The 18,624-nt window shown below is 41.4% G+C and overlaps 1 protein-coding gene across 2 annotated transcripts in view; it reads right to left on the reverse strand.

Annotated features, from left to right (window-relative positions):
• Window positions 1-9,514: 9,514 nt before the first annotated feature.
• Window positions 9,515-18,624, reverse strand: part of LOC147636653 (Rubisco methyltransferase family protein) — a 33,407-nt gene continuing 24,297 nt past the window's right edge. For both annotated transcript variants that reach the window (XM_086800115.1, XM_086800116.1), the window contains exons 4-5: window positions 10,365-10,628; window positions 9,515-10,242 (exon numbers count right to left, since the gene is read on the reverse strand). In XM_086800115.1, coding sequence (XP_086656241.1) covers window positions 9,874-10,242; window positions 10,365-10,628 — 633 coding nt within the window. In that variant the 3' untranslated portion in view covers window positions 9,515-9,873. The remainder of the gene's footprint in view (window positions 10,243-10,364; window positions 10,629-18,624) is intronic.

The following is an 18,624-nucleotide window of genomic DNA, read 5'->3' on the forward strand; positions in this document are numbered from 1 at the left end:
ATTTTGGGTACAACATTTGAGCTTGTTGATGCTTATGCCTCATGATTCTTAAAATAAAAGACTTATCTTGATTCAAACTCTTAGTAATGATTACATAACATGAAACTCTTAGTAATGATTACATAATAGGAAACAATGTCTTTTATTTCCTCAAATTTTTTTATTACATGGCCAAGGAAAAATCTCAATCTTGGGATCCAAAAAGTTGAAAACAACGATACTAGCCTACAAATTACAAACTTTCTACGATGAAGATATATGATTTAGCCTAGCTAAATCATATGAGAAAGATATAGATTCATATGATTTAACCTAGCTAAATACACATCTAAGGTAAATGCTCATATGATTTAGCCTAGCTAAATACTCATCTAAGGTAAAAAGACTTCTAAAACTCTAGGTACCAGCATGCATACTTAGCCACTAGGCACTACCTTGCCTATTTCACTTTAGAGTCACTTCTTGTGCTCACACCAATCACGCTAGGAGTATACCCACGTTTCCCCGATAGGGGTGAAGGTCTCGGATTATCGCCTTTGTGTGATGCACCCCTCAAACAACACCCACATGGCAATCCATGAGACTGTGTGGTACCTTCACATGCTACACAAAACAAACATATGCGACATGAAGACAATATTCCACATAAATAAGAAATATTTCAATGAAGATCTAGGTATTTCTTGGGTGAAGAACAAATTTTCTTAGAATTGGAAGCAATGGCCTCAAAAGGGCCCTAAAAAGAGCACTAAGAGCAAGGTCCAAACCAAGTAAGTTGAAGAGAGATCTCAATAGAGGAGGACTGGGAACGGATTTGGCTACTTCCAGTAAAACAATTATAAAGTGAGAAACAATAACAAGGGCTAAAAGAAGTTATTTAGGAAATATGGAGACTTAAACTAGAAATGAAAAGAATTTACCTTGAAGTGTACCCATGGGAAACAAGGGGTTTAGATGATTAAGGATGAAAATATGATCAATCCATAGATTGGAAGACTTGCATTGTTTGGTTATTCCGTTCGCAGTGTAAGACCATTTCATACAATGATGAAGGATATTTTAGTAGTTAGACATAATACACATTGTTTTTAGAGGCTGACTTGGTTTAACCTCTTCCAATCTCAAAGATGCTTAGCACCATTTGTGTGAAAAAAGAACCCTTCAGAAAAGGGCTGGCCTTTATCTCATCGAGTAGTCCTTTTGCATAGACATTTAATTTCATGATTCGGTCTCAAGGCCCATGTAGGGCTAAGAAGGTAGCTCTCTGTCTGTCTCTCTCTCTCTCTCATGAAGATCTTCGCATTGAACATTTGGCCCATGGTTGGAAAACCTTAGCTCACATCTTTAATAGGGCTCTTTGTGGGGTTTCCACCATCCTAGACTACCCACATCATTGCCCCCATCCTAGTCTATCTACATCATTGCCCCCATCCACAAGGTACTTTGGACCTCAATATAACTACCGAACCATCATGATTGGCCATACATTTGTGGCCAATATTTATGGAGCACTCTTGGAGGCCTAAATTAGGTCATGCATGGAGGGGCACCAACTTAAGACCATAAAATAGGTAAAATTTAAGAGGAATGATTCAACCCCGCACCATATCTTTACATTACAGGCTACCATCAAGGAGGCGAGAGCGTGAAAGCAACATGTGTTTTGTTGCTTTGTGGATTTCAAGAAGGTCTTTGACACAATGCAAGATCTTGGCCATTTTCTCAGCCTACAAGATCTCCGCTTTCCATAGAGATGATGTGGATGAGTCAATGAGACAGGCAAGGTTTGGGCCCCAAGTAGGTGGCCACTCTCTAGACAGCCTAAAGAATAGTGCTTCTTCTCTTGTATACAAAAGATATAGTCCTTATCTCAAGTTTAGGGACTGAACAGACATCTAGATGCACTTTGAACTTTTTGTGAGATGAGAGATCTCACTGAGAGTAAAATCGAGATCATGCTCTTCAATGCCTCATATCCTATGGCAACCAAAGACACTCTTTCTCTTATAGACACGAGACTAGAAATAGTTACTTCATATGTCTATCCAGGGATTACTTTTTTTGGTCCTATCATTACCATGCATGCATCTATATTATCTTGACTAGAGAGAAAATGCTTCTAGGCCCATTTTCAAGAACCTAGCACTAGGAGTTGGATGTTTGACACATTGATAAGGCTAACTATAATGTCCAAGGCTCCATTTTAGGTAGTAAATCCAAAACAACAAGACTTAAGGATGAAAAGTGTCCAGTTGTGATGATGATGTTTTCACACATGATCCAAAAGTAAGCCCACAAGATAGTTTTGGTAGAGTTTGGGACAATGTAATAAAGTAGCAACTTTAATAGTTAATAGTTGGGCTTAGGATTATGGCCATTGGGCACAAGTATAAAAGGGCACATGGACCCTCATTTGTATCTTTTGATCATTTGTATCTTTTGATCTTTTGATATTTGAATGAACCATATAGCCTTGAGCTACCACACTTTGGCTTATAGAAGGTTTTTTTCATTCTTATGATGAGAGATTAAACCACTTAGGCATTATGTGTGCTATGTGTGTGATTCTTGCTAATTGCATGCTAATCTACGTGATGATTTATCCCATTTCTTAGCTTCTTAATCTTGCCTTAACTTGCATTAGTGATTCTCTCTTTCAGTTGGTATCACAGCTCTTGGATTTGATTTTGGGGACTTTGATTTGCATTTTGGAGAAGAAATTTGCAAGAAAATGAGCATTATCATGTGTTTTTTGAGCCATTTTCAGTCATTTTCCAATTTCTATATACCATTTCCTGTATTTTCTTGGATTTTCATGTGCAACTTCCATAGATCTTCAAAATTTTGGGCTAAGAGTGATGGGACATGTAGAAATTAATGTTCCATAGCTCATTTGACAGCGGCGAGAATTTGTGAAGATTTTGGACTATTTAATCTTTTTGGACCAAATCTATGGCACCGGGACCAAATTTAACGATAATTTTTGAAACAATTAGGGGAAAAATGAATTCTCATGTTTTTCATCTTCTCCCTCTTCTTGCTTGAGCTCCCATGGCTTCCCTTGCACATTTGGCCTCACATAAGCTTGCTCCACCTTAGGCAAAAGCTTGGGCCACTCAAGGACTACACATAGCTCCATCTTGGCCATACTTTCACTTCTAGAAAAGCCATGGCTGCCCACATTTTTTCCACCCCCTTCTTGAAGGTTTTAATGATAGAAATGGTGATATTAAGCTACATCAAGCATGGTAACATGTTCTTCATAATGTAGAACTCTTCTATGGTGATTTTACTTAAGATTCATGGGAATTAGGATTTCATGAAAACTTAGGGTTTTTGCATGGATTATGCACAAATTAACTCCATATTCTTGTTTCGTGGCTCTTCCCTATCCAGTCATGCCTTTGGTTGACTCTTAAAACCGTGAGATTAGGGTTTCTTGAACTTTTTCTTCAATTTGGGGGTTTCTTTCCAAAGTTCACCTTTTCATGAAATTGACATTGCTTTGCTCTTCCTCACACTTTCCTCTACCCATAGATGCCATCGTTGCTGCATTCTTGAGTGATAAGAAATTAGGGTTTCTCAGCTACTTTGGAAATTTGGGATTTCTTGCCAAAATTAGGGCTTTCACTTAAATTTTTTGAGATCGAGGGAGATAGTTCTCTTCCCCTATCTCTCCTCTACCCTCTCATATCATTTATTTACAATAGTGATCATAATTTTAGGGTTTCTTGGGCGAAACATGGTTTAGGGAATTGCCTTCAAAATTAGGGTTTATGGTGGGATTTCTTGAGTTTTCAATCCATAATCCTTCTTCCCTTGATTTTTTGACATCGAGGGAGATAGTTCTCTTCCCCTATCTCTCCTCTACCTTCTCATATCATTTATTTACAATAGTGATCATAATTTTAGGGTTTCTTGGGCGAAACATGGTTTAGGGAATTGCCTTCAAAATTAGGGTTTATGGTGGGATTTTTTGAGTTTTCAATCCATAATCCTTCTTCCCTTGACCTCCTCTACGTAATCATGCATTGCTTGATTAATTTGGCCAAAGGCATTAGGGTTTTGGGATAAAATAGTGTTTAGGATAAAATTCTTGCACATAGGGGATTCTCATCATTCCTTTGCATATTGCCTTGAACCTCTATGTACTCTTTATCATTCCCATAATTTTTTCTAATCACTTTTACCTTACATATGCAAAGAAGCCAATAACTGGATTGAAAGGGGAGTTTTTGTATTTGTTATGCCTTGGTGAGGGCGTTGTTTGCTTCTCTATGGGGTTGGATGACTTGCAAGTTTCGCAGCAAAGAATTTTGATGAAGAAAGTATGAGTACATGCTAAAGTTGTAATGTACATGAGCATGAGTACATGCTTTGAATTGTAAGCCCTTGAATACTCTACTCTCTTAACATTACTAGATTCTCAATCAAATTATATAAGTTCATTCCAAACAAGCACTAGAATCTTGAGAGAGTACCCTTGGCATTGGTGGAGAGGCCAAGGGGAACATGGCTTGTCATGAGTGCTTTTGGAAAAGTGACAAGGAGAGGGATTAGGTACATGGTGATCAAGACATGGCCCCAACCCTTGCCATCGAAAATTAAACCTTGGTGAGATCGGTAAGCAAGAGCTCTTCATTGACTTGCTACATCGAATCAAATTGGTAATTGTTCTATGCATACAAGTGGCAATGAGTTGAAATGCAATTGACAATCAATGAGATTATATAAGGATGCATAGTCAGCATTATTGGGTACATTGATATGGGATATAGTGATTGAGATTAGCACATAAATGCACCAAGGTCATGCCAAAATTTTACTAAAATCTGGTCAAAATACCTTGGAAGGATGCTATTTGGATACATTGTGATGCCTTAGATATGCCGGCATGTATATATGCATTGGTTTGCAAGTTGGTTACCTCGATTATTCATAATTTGGCGTAGTTGACAGTTTTCAAAAAAGTGTGATTCAGTTTGAGTGGTTTTGGACTAAACCTTAATTAAATATTAGAGGTTATTCCCACACCATTAAGGCTTCCCATGGAGCCCTCGACTACCATGTTTGGTTTCTGGGTTAAGAAGCTACGCCCGTTTCTCTACTACATACTCTATTTAGACAGAAATTGAACCAAGTCTCGGATTATAAATTTGTTCCCCCATTGCGTTCTCCACTAGCCAATTACCTTAACCACCAAGTTTTAACTCATTTGGAGCATTGGAGTGTAAGCGGACCAAACTATCACTATTTGACTTGCGAGAAAAAGTCAAAACAGAGGCATATAGAGGGTTGATTGAACCAAAATTGACATCATAGGCTTATCTCTTATCCTTACACCTTCCCATAGATCCATAGAACATCCAAATCTGACAACCCTACATCCTCCTATCGTAGATTTTTCAAAACAGCCCTATTATGGTCGCTAAACCGAAAGGTAGACCTAGAAAGCTATCATTTGCAAATGGAGGATATGGAAGGGGAGTAATTGATGGAACATAACCCTATGGATACAATGGAAGAGATTTAAAACAAATTCTTAGGGGAAACACTCATTAAAATGTCTCCCAATCCATGGGTCCAACTTCAAAGGGAGTTGAAGAGAATGCTAATGTGGGAAGTGCCCATAAGCATACCTCTCAAAGTTCACAAGCCATTTCAAATAACACTCTCTTATAATTGCTTGTGAATAAACTTGATTTCAAGCCACTCATGAACATATTAGATATCATCAAAACTATGCCTTGAATTCAAAGTTTGAATCTATGACTAGCAAGATATAAGCTATTGAAGATCAATTGGCCCAATCCGTGAATCAACACCATGAAGAAGCCATTGAGGGTAGAATTGGTGGGGTTTGTAAGGGCAAGTAACCTATACATGAATCTCATTATGGTGGTCACTCACAAGGGAGGTAAACAAGCTATGCAAGAGGCTTCTATGAAGGCTCCTTCATTGGGGTTTATGATGGATGCTAGAAGACATCGCATAAAAGATTTGAGGCCTTTTTCATTTCATCCCAGTACTTCTCAACAAGTGAATAGTAAACCACCACACGCTTTATTCAATACTATGAATCCATGCTGAGGGGATGCTAGGAGGGTACCATCTTATCTAGAAGAAAATGAGGATGGGGTTGATCATGATTGGGAGCACAAGCTTATGATAGTTGGATGGAATTACCTTTGTTCATCAAGAAGGAGTATAAAGACTTTGCTCAATTTGCTAACTCCTATATGCAATCACAAAGGAACAAGCCACATCATGAGATTTACTCTTCAAACACTTCCAAGGATATTAAAGACAAGATGTTCCTCGCTAAATTCAAGGGTGATGGTTCTACGTTACATGAGTTGGAGGAGTGGACTACCAAGCTAAATACTTATTTTCAGCTTTACGCTAAGAATGATCAAGACAATGAAATTTGCTTCATTACACATGGAGGATTATGCTCATCATCAACGATGGAGACATATGGTTAAACATAGGAATGTACCACACTCATGGGAGAATTTGAAAGGAGAGATGAACTTGACCTTCATCTCACCTTTGGTACTTGATAGATACCATGAACAATGGTATGAGCTTTCTCAAAAGGGCATGGTGATAAGAGAGTACATAAAACCTTTTATGAAGCTATCCATGTATGTGGAAGGGCTAAATGAAGAGATGAAGATGAAGAAGATTGTGCATGGGTTGGATTTTTTCATCAAAGCAGATGTGTTGGCTCAAAGGCCACACTCTCTCAAAGAGGCTTATGAGGTTGGCAGAGCTTTATGAGCCAAAATATAGGAAATATCAGCCTATCTCACTTATGAAGGATTCACACAAGCCACCTATTACTTCTTTCAACATGAATACAACCCTTAGTTGGATGTAAAGAAAGGGAAAAACTTCAACAAGAAACCTCCTCAAACCTTTAATAAGACTCAAAGGATGGATAACCCAAAGATTGATGAGTTGAGAAGCAAAGGCTTATGCTTCAAGTGTAAAGAGAGGTGGTCACTTAGGTATCTGTGCAAAGCTAAGAAGGTTGTGGCCACTATGATTCTCGTGTGGATGAAGGAGAGGATGCCAAGGAGTCTCATGATGTTGAAGAGTGAAGATTGTCATGAAGTAAAACTAGATGAGTCATCAAAAGAGGGGATGATGAATTCCCATTTGATCCCGATGGTAAGGATGATGGCATTGTTGTGATCGACATGATATCTCAAAAGTCTAAATTTTTTCTTATCCCAACCAAACCTCTCTCCCAAGCACTAGTCACTCTTCAAAGTTATGATTTTGAGATAACATATACACCAGGCAAGGACAATGTGGTAGTGGATGCATCGTTAAGGATGTGGGCTTGCACTATGGCATCAATTATGGAGTTTATAGTGATTGGATTAAGGGGATTCAAGAGGAATAACTCCTAACTGAGAGTGCTATCCACATTTACAGAAAATTATAAAGATTGCTTACATGGTTTAGCCTAGAAGACTGTAAGCCTTTGCTACACACCAATAGAGAAAAGTACTAGGTTCAACCTCTCCAAGATGTAAGTGAACCATTTGATGCATCACTTTATCAGCAACTTGGGTGGTGCCTCATCTACTATGCAATACGAGACAAAACACTTAGGTTGGGATCTAGTTGAGCAAGTTTATGCATAATCTCGAGAGTAAGCATTGTGGCAAACTTCCAAGCGAGTATTCCAATACTTACATGACTCTCATTTCCTTGGGCTATTCTATGCTAAGGGAGGTGATATTTAGTTGCACGCTTCAGTGATTCCGATTGGACTAAGAGAAGCTCATGTTTAGTTGCATGCTTTCAGTGATTTTGATAGGGCTGGAAGCTACGACAAGTGAGTGTCCACTAGTGGCTTTTGCTTTCAACTTGGTGATTCGTGTCTCAACAAGAAGTAACTGACCATGGCCACTTCGAGCTCTAAAGCTGAGTACAATGCAGCTTTTACCGATGACTGTGGAGTGTATATGGCTTAGACATCTTTTAGCAAATCTTGGTGTTAGACAGTAGTCTCCCACCTCTATCTTCATTGACAGTGAAAGTGCATTGGTTGCTACGAGAAACCTAGTATTTCATGCTTGTACAAAGAAAATTCGCGTGCATTATTATTATGTGAAGGAGAGGCTCATTGCAGGAAAGATTAGCCTAACTTATGTCTTTACATGACAATGTGACAAACATGTTCACAAAGACAAAGAAGTTCGAAGCTTTTTACAAAGTTTTAGGCTTATTTACATTCAAGGATTGATCACGTAGACTAATAATAGACTGGGACACTTTTTTCCTCAAAAGGTTTTTTTCTTGGAGCGTGAGTACACTCTTATGAGTGGGTGAGTAGATAACTTTATCATGTCACTTCACTCATTCTCATCAATCTACTTTCAGTGTTGTTCTCCTCTATCTCTACTTGCTTGTTGCATATGTGTTGCTCCCTTTGTCTGCACTCCAACAGCTTTGCCGTCCATCAAAAGACCCGTGAGGTGACACTCAATGAGACATGATGAGCTGACACCTCTCAAACCTTCATGACATACTTTTTTGGTTCCCATTAAGCAATCACAACACCCACCACGCATACTTATCAAGAGGGGGGAGAGAGAGAGAGAGAGAGAGAGAGAGAGAGAGCAAAGACAATGCACCTAAACCCACAACCCTCTAGTACCACGCACCTGGAACTTGCAAGTCACATAAGAAGGCACAATCTTTCCAATGAGCCCAACATCCTTGCCCCCAAAGACCTAGACTTCACCCGCCAAATACAAGACATCCTTAGATGGCGTAGAGATGTACCACCACAACAAGTGGACATTGCACCATCCACGAGAAGAATGAGCTTTGGCTCTCTTTTTGTGTCCATGCATAGGCCCATTTTATTTGGAAGATGTTTATTTATTTTTCATGTTCGTAGTATCCTGTTACTTATTTTTAGTTTCATACACTCTCCGCTCTCGCTCTTGCTCTCGCTCTCGCGTAATGGTTATTTACATATCAACTTCCCAATCTCGACATGATCCCAAAATCTAAGTCCACCCTCGAGGCTTGCTCCAAGATCTGTGAAAAACTAGCTTTCTACAACTATATTTGCAAAGCCCCACCCAAAGTAGGTTGTGTAACTTGGCCCATTTCAAACAATCAAAAGCTCTAGTGAGTAATTTTAGCTGGTCAACGAGTGTATTTCTAAGAACGCCCCCCTATGATTCATCCGTACCACTAGATTACAAAAATTAGCTCTAGCGAGTAATTCTAGTTGGTCAATGAATGTATTTCTGAGAACTCCCCCCTATGATTCATCCGTACCACTAAATTACAAAAATAATCTCATTAAGCTGGAAGGATCTTGATTATCATCATTTCTCGTTCATTGACTATCCCCGAATCATATATGGTTGTTGGCTTGGCTATAATATTAAAACTACTAGTACTCTCCTCTCTCTCTCTCTCTCTCTCTCTCTCTCTCTTGCATGCCCCATGCACGTGTACACAAAAAAAGAAAAAAGAGAAAAAAAGTAAGCTCATACTTTTATACCCTGCCCAAACAGAAGAGGCCTGTGATAAGCCCTTCATTTACTGTAATCGCTTGTAGCTGGAAAGTCGATCACTAGAGTGTGCATTTTACAATGATGTAGGCATATATTGCTCAAACAGCTACTCAATGATCCTAACTCGAAAACCTTTATACAAGCAATGGCCATAGGAATGATTTTTCTTGCCGAAAGAAAATTAGCAACTTCAAATTGGCCTACAAAAGACCTAACGTTCAACGTCTCCATGCAACCATCGTAGAAAATAAATTCTGGAGATACAGCCTAGGACGATGAATTTTCAGCCCTCAACCCCACAATCATCAAGCCAACTTTTTCAGCCCCTACTTCCCGTATTTTCTAGATGATTCAGTTTTTGTGTGATGCCTTGCATGCAATCGACCAGTAACTTTTTTTTGGCAATCCGATATTCCAAGACAAGCCTTCCTGCTTCATTCAACTCCTTGTTTGCCAAAGTCGCCTCATCTTCTGCAATCGTAGTGGGAAAGTGACCAAGTAGAAGGGCACACATTGCTACTAGCGTTTTCAAAACCTTGCTTTCGATTACGCTCCCTAGAGGAGCCTGGCCCCATGCTTGTAGCAAGCTTATATCTTTGTTCAGCACTGAATCCAAATTGTGTGCATATAGTACCCTCAAGGCTGCCAAAAGACGGCCATCAATAAGCTTTGGACCTCCAACCTTGACCTTCACAAGATATCGACCAATAACAATCAGTATTACCATTGGAAAAGGATGAGCTTAGCCAACACAAAGAAAGGACTTCCTGTGAAGACTTTGAAGGTCAGAAAAGCTAACATTCAATACACCTGAAGGGAAGCTCCAACACCTTCAAGGTTCAGTTGTTCAAGGATCGAATATTGCCATTGTGTAGGTCGAGCAAAACTTTCTGCATGCAATCTTGCAGACACTCTAGCTGCGTCTAACAGTAGTTTGTCATATCTCAGCTCAACATAGTCGTGTGGATTTTGAGGCACCACAAACCCATAGTCTAGTAACAGCAAATCATTGCTTAAAGACCCATAACTCAAAAGAATGTTTGTTCCTGCCTGTAGATTATGCTCTGCCACTACCTGCAAGCAAGGAAAACAAGTAAACCAAGTGAAGGAATACCACACTTGTAAAAGGATCCTGGCAACAAATAAAACAATAGTATGTATAGTGCGCGAATTTTTAGCTGTCAGATTTCCACACTCGTAAAAGGATTGAACAGTAAAGTCTACTTTAAGTGCACACAATGCTGTATTCATGTTCCTTAGATCCAACAACACAGAAATAAAGCGTATGCAAAAATAGCACAACTAGTGATGTGTCAGCAATTAATACCTACTTGATGAAGGTTAAAGACCACCTTCATGAGCACCTGGCCAGCATTGATGAGATCATACAGGACAGCTCTATCAATGCATTACCTCACTTGAAGTTTTGCCACCACACTCAGGTTATTGATGAAGGGCAATCCCAACACATTCTCTTTTGACAAGTTAAAGTGTCCTTACTCTCTTGTAAGAGGAGCAATCTAGGGTGTTAGGTCTTGCATGAGGATTGGGGATCAGGCCTTTGCTGCCCAAGGCAAGAATAGAGGCAAAGCATCTGGTACTAGTGGCTATAAAGCCAAAGGGTGGTTCAGCCCCCTCTTCTCGTAAAGATGGTGACAAGGATGACAGTGAGAAGCCCAAGAAGAAGGGAAATGCAATTACTATCTGAAACCAGGTCATTACAATAATGAATGCAAGAAGCGCCTTGCAAATGAGAAGGAGAAGAAAGAATCAGGTATGCATGTGGCTAATGCATCAGCACCTGGTGCTGAGAAGAAGGAATCCATGAACTATGCTCAAGCATGCATGTGGCTAATGCATCAGCACCTAGTGCTGAGAAGAAGGAATCCATGAACTATGCACATGATGATTGGGCTTTTAATGTGCAATGTAGTTACAATCCTTCTTTACATGATGTATACATGTCAATGGCACTCACATGTATGATACTTTGACAGTGATGCTAGCAAGCACATAACTTCTCAACGCGGTTTGTTTTCCTCTCTTGAGTCTGCCCCTCAAGGAGGTACTATGACATGTCACAAGGGCAAACAACTATCTGGTGAAAGGAGTTGAAAAGGTTGCGCTCACTTTTGCAAATGGTGGGACAATCACTCTCTCAAAAGTCTTGTTTGTGCCAAGCCTTAAAAAGAACTTGTTGTCAATCTTTGCTATTGGTAGCGTAGGCCCAGTTGTTAGATGTGTGGACAACAAATGAACATTTCATGATCAGAGTGATGGTGATACCATCGCTGCCTCATGTACATTATGTCATGGCCTTTATAGGCTGGATGGTTTATAAGAGGATGCATGTTTTGTTACTGCCACACAAGCTATGAGTGACGTGGAACTATAGCATGCCCACTTTGAGCACTCGAATTTTGGCAATTTGCTACTTCGAAGGCACGATATGGTGTCAGAGTTGCAGCCCCAAATCAAACATGTACAAGAGGGATGCATTTTAGGAAAATGCAACCGGAATCATTTCCCAAATATGGATGAGTAAGGGCTGTCCAGAAATTACAGCTTATACATAGTGATGTATGTGGTTTTATGAGGACACCATCTATCAAGGGTTACCTCTATTTTGTGACCTTCATTAATGACTACTCCAAACATACTTGGGTGTATCCTTTGAAGCAAAAGTCAAAGGTTTCTACATGCTTTAGAAAACTACTCCAGACCATAGTCACTAGAAATAGAAAACAGGAATAGGCACATAGACTTGGTTAATTAAAATACTACATGCTTTAGAAAACTACTCCAGACCATAGTCACTAGAAATGGGAAACGGGAATGGGCTCATGGACTCGGTTAATTAAATTACTAAACCAAAACCAGTAATTACAAACTCAACAGCTAGACTTTCTCAAATTTGCATAAAAGAGCACACATTTAGAGCAACAAAAGAAAGGATATCTCAGGATCAAGTCAATTGCCTGTTAAATTTAGAATACAATATACAATACAAATACATCTCGCCAGTTTGAAACTCATGAGTAAACCCAAACTTGAGAGAGGTGGACATCATCTGAGCCCAGATCATCATAATCTAGGAAGTCGTTGAAGCCGCAATCCCCAACTACGTTGGAACTAGCTATCGTGTCAAGCGGTAAAGTGGATTTTGCCTTTGCCTCTGAACCCTTCTACATATGGTTTTAGCTAAGAAACATGGAAAACATCATGCATTGCAACGTTAACTTCATGGAGACATCACTTAACTTCTTAACTATTGGGAAAGGTCCAAACTATGGAATGAAAGCTTGGGACAGCGTTTGCCCACTTGTTTCAATCTTTGTTTCATGATACGCAGATAGACCCAATCCCCTTCCTTGAAGTGGACATCTCGTCTAGACTTATTTGCCTGTTTGCTATATGCTTCCTTTGCTTTGGTCAAGCGGTCCTTGACTAACTCAATGATCTTGGAAAATGCTTCCATGGTTTTATTAGCCTATAAAGATGGAGACACCAATCTCGTCAAGAAAGAAGAGAAACGGTGACCAAAGGCTGCTTCATATGGAGTCCGTCCGACACCGGACGAATGAGTGTCGTTCAAGATAGCTTGGACCAATGGAAGATAACGTTCCCATTTGGACTGCTAGTCATGACAGCATGACTTGAGAACATCAAAGGCCAACTGGTTATAAATTTATGTTTGGCCATGTGTCTGTGGATGGAATGCACTAGACAACTGCAACTTAGTTCCGAAGTTTTCAAATAATGCCCTCCAAAAATGCAAGGTAAACTTGGAATCTCTATATGATGTAATGGTACTTGGCAAACCACAAACTGGGTACCAATGTTTGAGAAATATACGGGCTACACCCTCGGTTGTGGCCGTATGCTTGCATGAGATGAGCATGCAAAATTTACTAAAGCGATCCACAATGATGTAACACTGAGTGTTATAGGATCTGGTGGATGCTGGTAGAGGCCCTACAAAGTCCATAGATATGTCGATGAAAGGTCCGTCGAGGATAGGCAAAGGTTGAAGTAAACCAACCTTCTTTGTATGTGGAACCTTTACTTTTTGACAAATCTTACAAACTTGAACATGTGAATAGACATCACGCCTCATCTTTGGCCAATAAAAGAACCGTTCTAATTTCTCAAGGGTACTGTTGATACCCCTATGTCCTCCAACTAAGGAGTCATGGGCATCATGGAGAAGAGCGGAACGCTTTTCCCGAATGACACAGAGGCGGTTCATGAAGAACAACCAACTATTCTGGATTGAATAATGACTCGGCTCAGAATTGAGGGCCAAACTATACTGAGTACTAAACTCAAGGGAGTCGACATATTGGTCTTTCATACTATCTAAGTCCTTCCCTGTGATTTCAAGAATCGTAGATTCATGGATTGCTTGGATACTGGTCTTTCAATTAAGAGCATCTGCTACTGGGTTATGCTTACCAGAGATATATTCAATCATTCCTCCAAACTGTTGGAAGAGTTGACTCCACCTAGCATGTCGATCACTCCACTGGGCACTTGGCATAGTTTGAAGCCACTGAAGTGCTTGGTGGTCTGTTTTTACTGTGAAGACCTGTCCATAAAGAAAAGGCTTCCAATGTTTGAGCGTTGTGATCACACCCAAAAGCTCTTTGTCATATACCGAATAATTCTTTTCGGCGATATCGAACTTTCTACTGTAGTATGCCACGGGTCTATTGTCCTGCTCTGCAGAACTCCACCTATGGTTACATTGCTTGCATCAGTAATGATCTCGAAAGGTTCATCCCAAGATGCTAACTTTAATACATGGGCTTCCGAGGCAGCTTTCTGGAGTGCACGGAATGCATCAAATGCCTTACCTATAATCGAGATTTTCTGCTTGCGAGTCTTCACCCCCTTGAGCAAGTCGATAAGAGGTGCTGCAAGGTTGGAAAACAAATGGACATGGGTACTGTAGGCCTGACAAAGACCTACGAATGAGCGGATTTCTTGGGCGGTCTTAGGAATGTCCCAATCTAAGATTTCCTTAACCTTTGATGAATCCAACCTAATTCCATCGAAACCGATGATTGAGCCCAAATATTGAACTTCCTTAACACCAAAGACAGAGTTTTTGGCGTTTATGTAGAGCTCATTATCTCGCAAAAGTTGCAAGACTTTCTCCATATCTTTCTCATGTTGCTCTGCAGTGGCTGAGAAGACTAGTATGTCATCAAGGAATATGAAAACACACTTTCCAATGTGGACTGCGAAAATCCTAGACATCATCTTATTGAAGGTTACGGGTGCATTTGTAAGCCCAAACGGCATGACTACGAACTCGTAGTGACCACGCTCTGTCCAAAAAGCTATTTTTGGAATGTCAGCTTCGAAAATGCGGACCTGATGATAACCACTCTTGAGGCCGATCTTGGTGAAAAATTTAGCACCCTCTAAACGCTCCAAAATGTACTCTATCCTTGGCATAGGAAACTTATTCTTGATGGTGAGTTTGTTTAATGCCCTGTAGTCTACACAAAGGCGTGCAGACTTGTCCTTCTTTTGGACAAATAGGATAGGTGCAGCAAATGGTGAGGAAGAAGGCCAAATAAATCCGGCTCGGAGAAGCTCAGATAACTGCTTTTCTAACTCGCCCTCTAAAGTCTTGGAAAGACGATAGGGAAACCTACTAGGAGGATCTGATCCAAGGACCGAATCAATATGATGGTCCTCAAGGCGAGAGGGTGGGAGATTGAGCGGGAGATCGTCCCTAAGCATAATGTCCTGATGTCTGGACAGGAGGTCTACTAACTGAGGGACTGAAAATGAAATGGATGCTACCAGTGAGAAAGAGGCTGTTTGAGCACGAACATGAAGTAGTGCTCCTTCTGCTCCCTTGCGGATAGCTCGTCTGGCTTGGAGATGCGAAATCAATGGGATGCCAAGAATGCTTCTATCCCCACGAATCATGACAGGCTCAGGAAAACCTTTACAGATAGTAAAAGTGTCATGCCCCCAATCGGGAATAGGCTCATACTGACGGAACCACCGAATTCCTAAGATCATGTCACACCCCAACAGAGGTGAGACACTGAAATCTCGTTGAAATGAGGCCTTTTGAACTTCAAAGGTAAATTGCTGTGCCTTTTGGGAAATGTGGGTGCGAAGACCAAGTGTAAACCCGTCCACATCCAGATGATATGGGACTAATGTGCAGTTCATTTTGTTAGCCAACTGGGGAGGGATGGCGTCTTCAGAACTACCCATATCGAACAGGACTACAAACTGTCGGCCCTTGGCAAAGCCATAAGCTTGGATGAGGCTTTTCTATGCAGCATCGCTCTCACCCTCCTGCTTAGGATCAAATACCATTGATGGCATAGGATGCATAAAACGTAAAAGTTGAACCACATTAGTGGTAGTAGGCGGGGCTGGAGGAGCTAGGGAGGCTGTGGCAACTGTGGCAGAAGGGGCTTTAGCGGCTTGTTCCGCTTATGATGTGATAGAAAAAACATCTATTTTTTGATTGATACTTCTTTTGCTTTTTGGAAGAAGATAACCTCCAGTAATGTCTGCTTTAGCCTTTTCATCGGGGGTTTTCTTAGGCTTAGATTCTTTATCTTTCTTACCCCCTGAACTGGAGCTATTACTGCCGTCCTTCTTAGCATCTTTAGAAGATGCATTACCTTTCCCTGGCTGTGCAATGGATTGCTGTTGCAGGGGTTTGGTACTGGACTGAGATGATTCCTTGGGCTTGCCTTCGTTCATCTTCATTTCTTCATTCTGAGCGAGAGTCAAAGCCCGGTCATATGTACTGGGTTCAAAGTTATGAACTATGCACCGAATGTTAGGATCCAATCCACGAATGAATTGCTCCATCTTGGCCTGCGCAGATAACCCTACCTGCTATGCTAAAGTAATAACCTTTCCGGAAAACTGAAGCACTGGGGATCCGTTCTGTCTGAGTCCATAGAACTCATCTACCAGACCGGTCATGTACTGGGGCGGGAGGAATCTGGTCTTCAGGTCATGGACAAAGGTATCCCAGCTAAAAGCTGTGACGCCTGTGGTCTGGTATGTATAAAGATTAGACCAATGCTGCCACCAAGTGATTGCCTCACCATTGAGATGGGGAGCCGCTACGTAGACTCTATCCTAAGGATCTGAGATCCTGGCTAATGGAAAATGAGCAGTAAATTGATGAATAAACTAATTTACTACTAAATGATCACACTTACCATCATACTTACTGAAATTAGGTTGGCTTCGAATGATGGTAGTTGATGTTGCGGACTACTGGCTAGTGGTACCTAAGGCTGGGGATGCTGAAGAGAGGTGCTGGTATCTAAGATAGATGGCCTCCTTTTTCCTTTGGTGCTCGAGTAACATACGTTCTCGATCGAGCTCTCGTTGGTGCTCCCGAGCGGCGAGTTCAGCCTGACGTCGATCTTCATCGATCCTACGTTGGGCTTCCTCATAGTCCCGTCTTTCTGCTTTTTCTTGTTGCTTTCTAGCTTTTGCTTCTGCTTTTTCTTCTCTTCTTCGGGCCTCATCTTCTCTCCTTTGTTATTCCATCTGAAAGAAGAGGGAGATGTAGTTGGGTGCTGCTAGAGGCGGAGGAGGACGTGCAGCTGCTGCCTCCAAGAGGTCGAGACGCTCCATGAGCAGTTGGTTCTGAGCTCTAAGAAGAGCTATGGTGTCTGCGGTAGACGGAAGAGCAAGGTCTCCTTCGGGGGAGACTTCTTCCGACTGATGAGTACTCTCCTATGTAGACATGACGCTGAAGTCGGTGGTCGTGCCGGAACGCAATCTGACCATCCAAGGATGCCCTCACGCTAGGATACGGTGTGTGTGGACAAGTTGAATCTGATACCAAATCGTGCTTGCTCTTGTGCCATCGGTGGCTTACGTTCAAAATTAGTATACTGTTGATGCATTTGTGGAGCCACTGCACCCCTTTGCTGCTCACGCTCTTTGTCTCATTCTTGCAATGCGAGTACATTTCTTGTGTGGTGTGGGTATAATTCCAAGCACACGCCTGGCACCACTTCTTTGTGGGTTGGTTTGTGACTAGAGGAGAAAAGGTATTACATTCTTTGGTTTTATGGTTACTGTCACCAATTGGCCGACCATTTGGTCCATTCCCACATTTTTGCGTCTCGTTCACCTGAGGCCAGGCCGGTGTCTCATGTGAAGAGGCCAGTATTTTGCTGACATGGACGGGAGCCAGACTGGTGCCACCCGTGTGTTAGCAGGATGGTGTCGTATGGACGGGAGCCAGATCAGTGCCACCCGTGTATGACCTGGACTGTGTTCGATCCATGGGACTGTCACGCCATGGAAGAGCTAGTATTCGTGCCGTGTTTTACCTATGGGACTGTCACACCTAGGGAAACTCGTGCCTGGAACTGCGTCTTACCTATGGGATTGTCACTCCATAGGAAGACCAGGATTTTTATGTTTTATGTCGAGCCAGTTTTGTGCCGACAGATATTTTGTACATGTTCCATGAACGGGAGATATGTCCATGTTACTTTTTGCACATGCACACATATTTTGCATGTTTGAAACTGTTTTCGCATGACATGTATTCGTGTGTTTGCCTGCCTGACGTGTTACTTACTGAGCGGGGACGCCTGCCAGTGAGTCGTGAAGTGTGCTCGGTATTCTGACGAGTTTCAGTGCATGTGAACAGGTGGTAAGTATATGGTATATGTTTTAATATTTTATCTCTAACCCTTTGATTTATAAGGTGAAGTGTTCACATTCATTTAAATGTGGGCACCACTTTGGGCACCCACTTTGGGGCCAAGGTGGGGAGCCCCATTTAAGTGAGTGTGGGGGTGGGCAAAGGCACCTACCCAAACTCCCCCACCCTCATGCAAGCGTGGAGTTAAACTCCACATTAATTTTATTAAAAAAGTTTACCCCTTCAAGCGTAAAGATCAAAACGCTTCTTCCTGGCGTTGGTTCATCACCCGGTTCTCCTTCCACGTGAAGACCAAGAAGTCGTCACCTACGCCTCTGCTCCTACAGCAACCAGGCGCATGCTTTTCCCCATCTCTGCTGGCGACTGAATCTACAGCAGGCGGCT

The sequence above is a fragment of the Cibotium barometz genome, chromosome 7 (assembly GCF_041138505.1).
Source record: "Cibotium barometz isolate CiBa-2024 chromosome 7, ASM4113850v1, whole genome shotgun sequence".
Taxonomy (NCBI): Eukaryota; Viridiplantae; Streptophyta; class Polypodiopsida; order Cyatheales; family Cibotiaceae; genus Cibotium; species Cibotium barometz.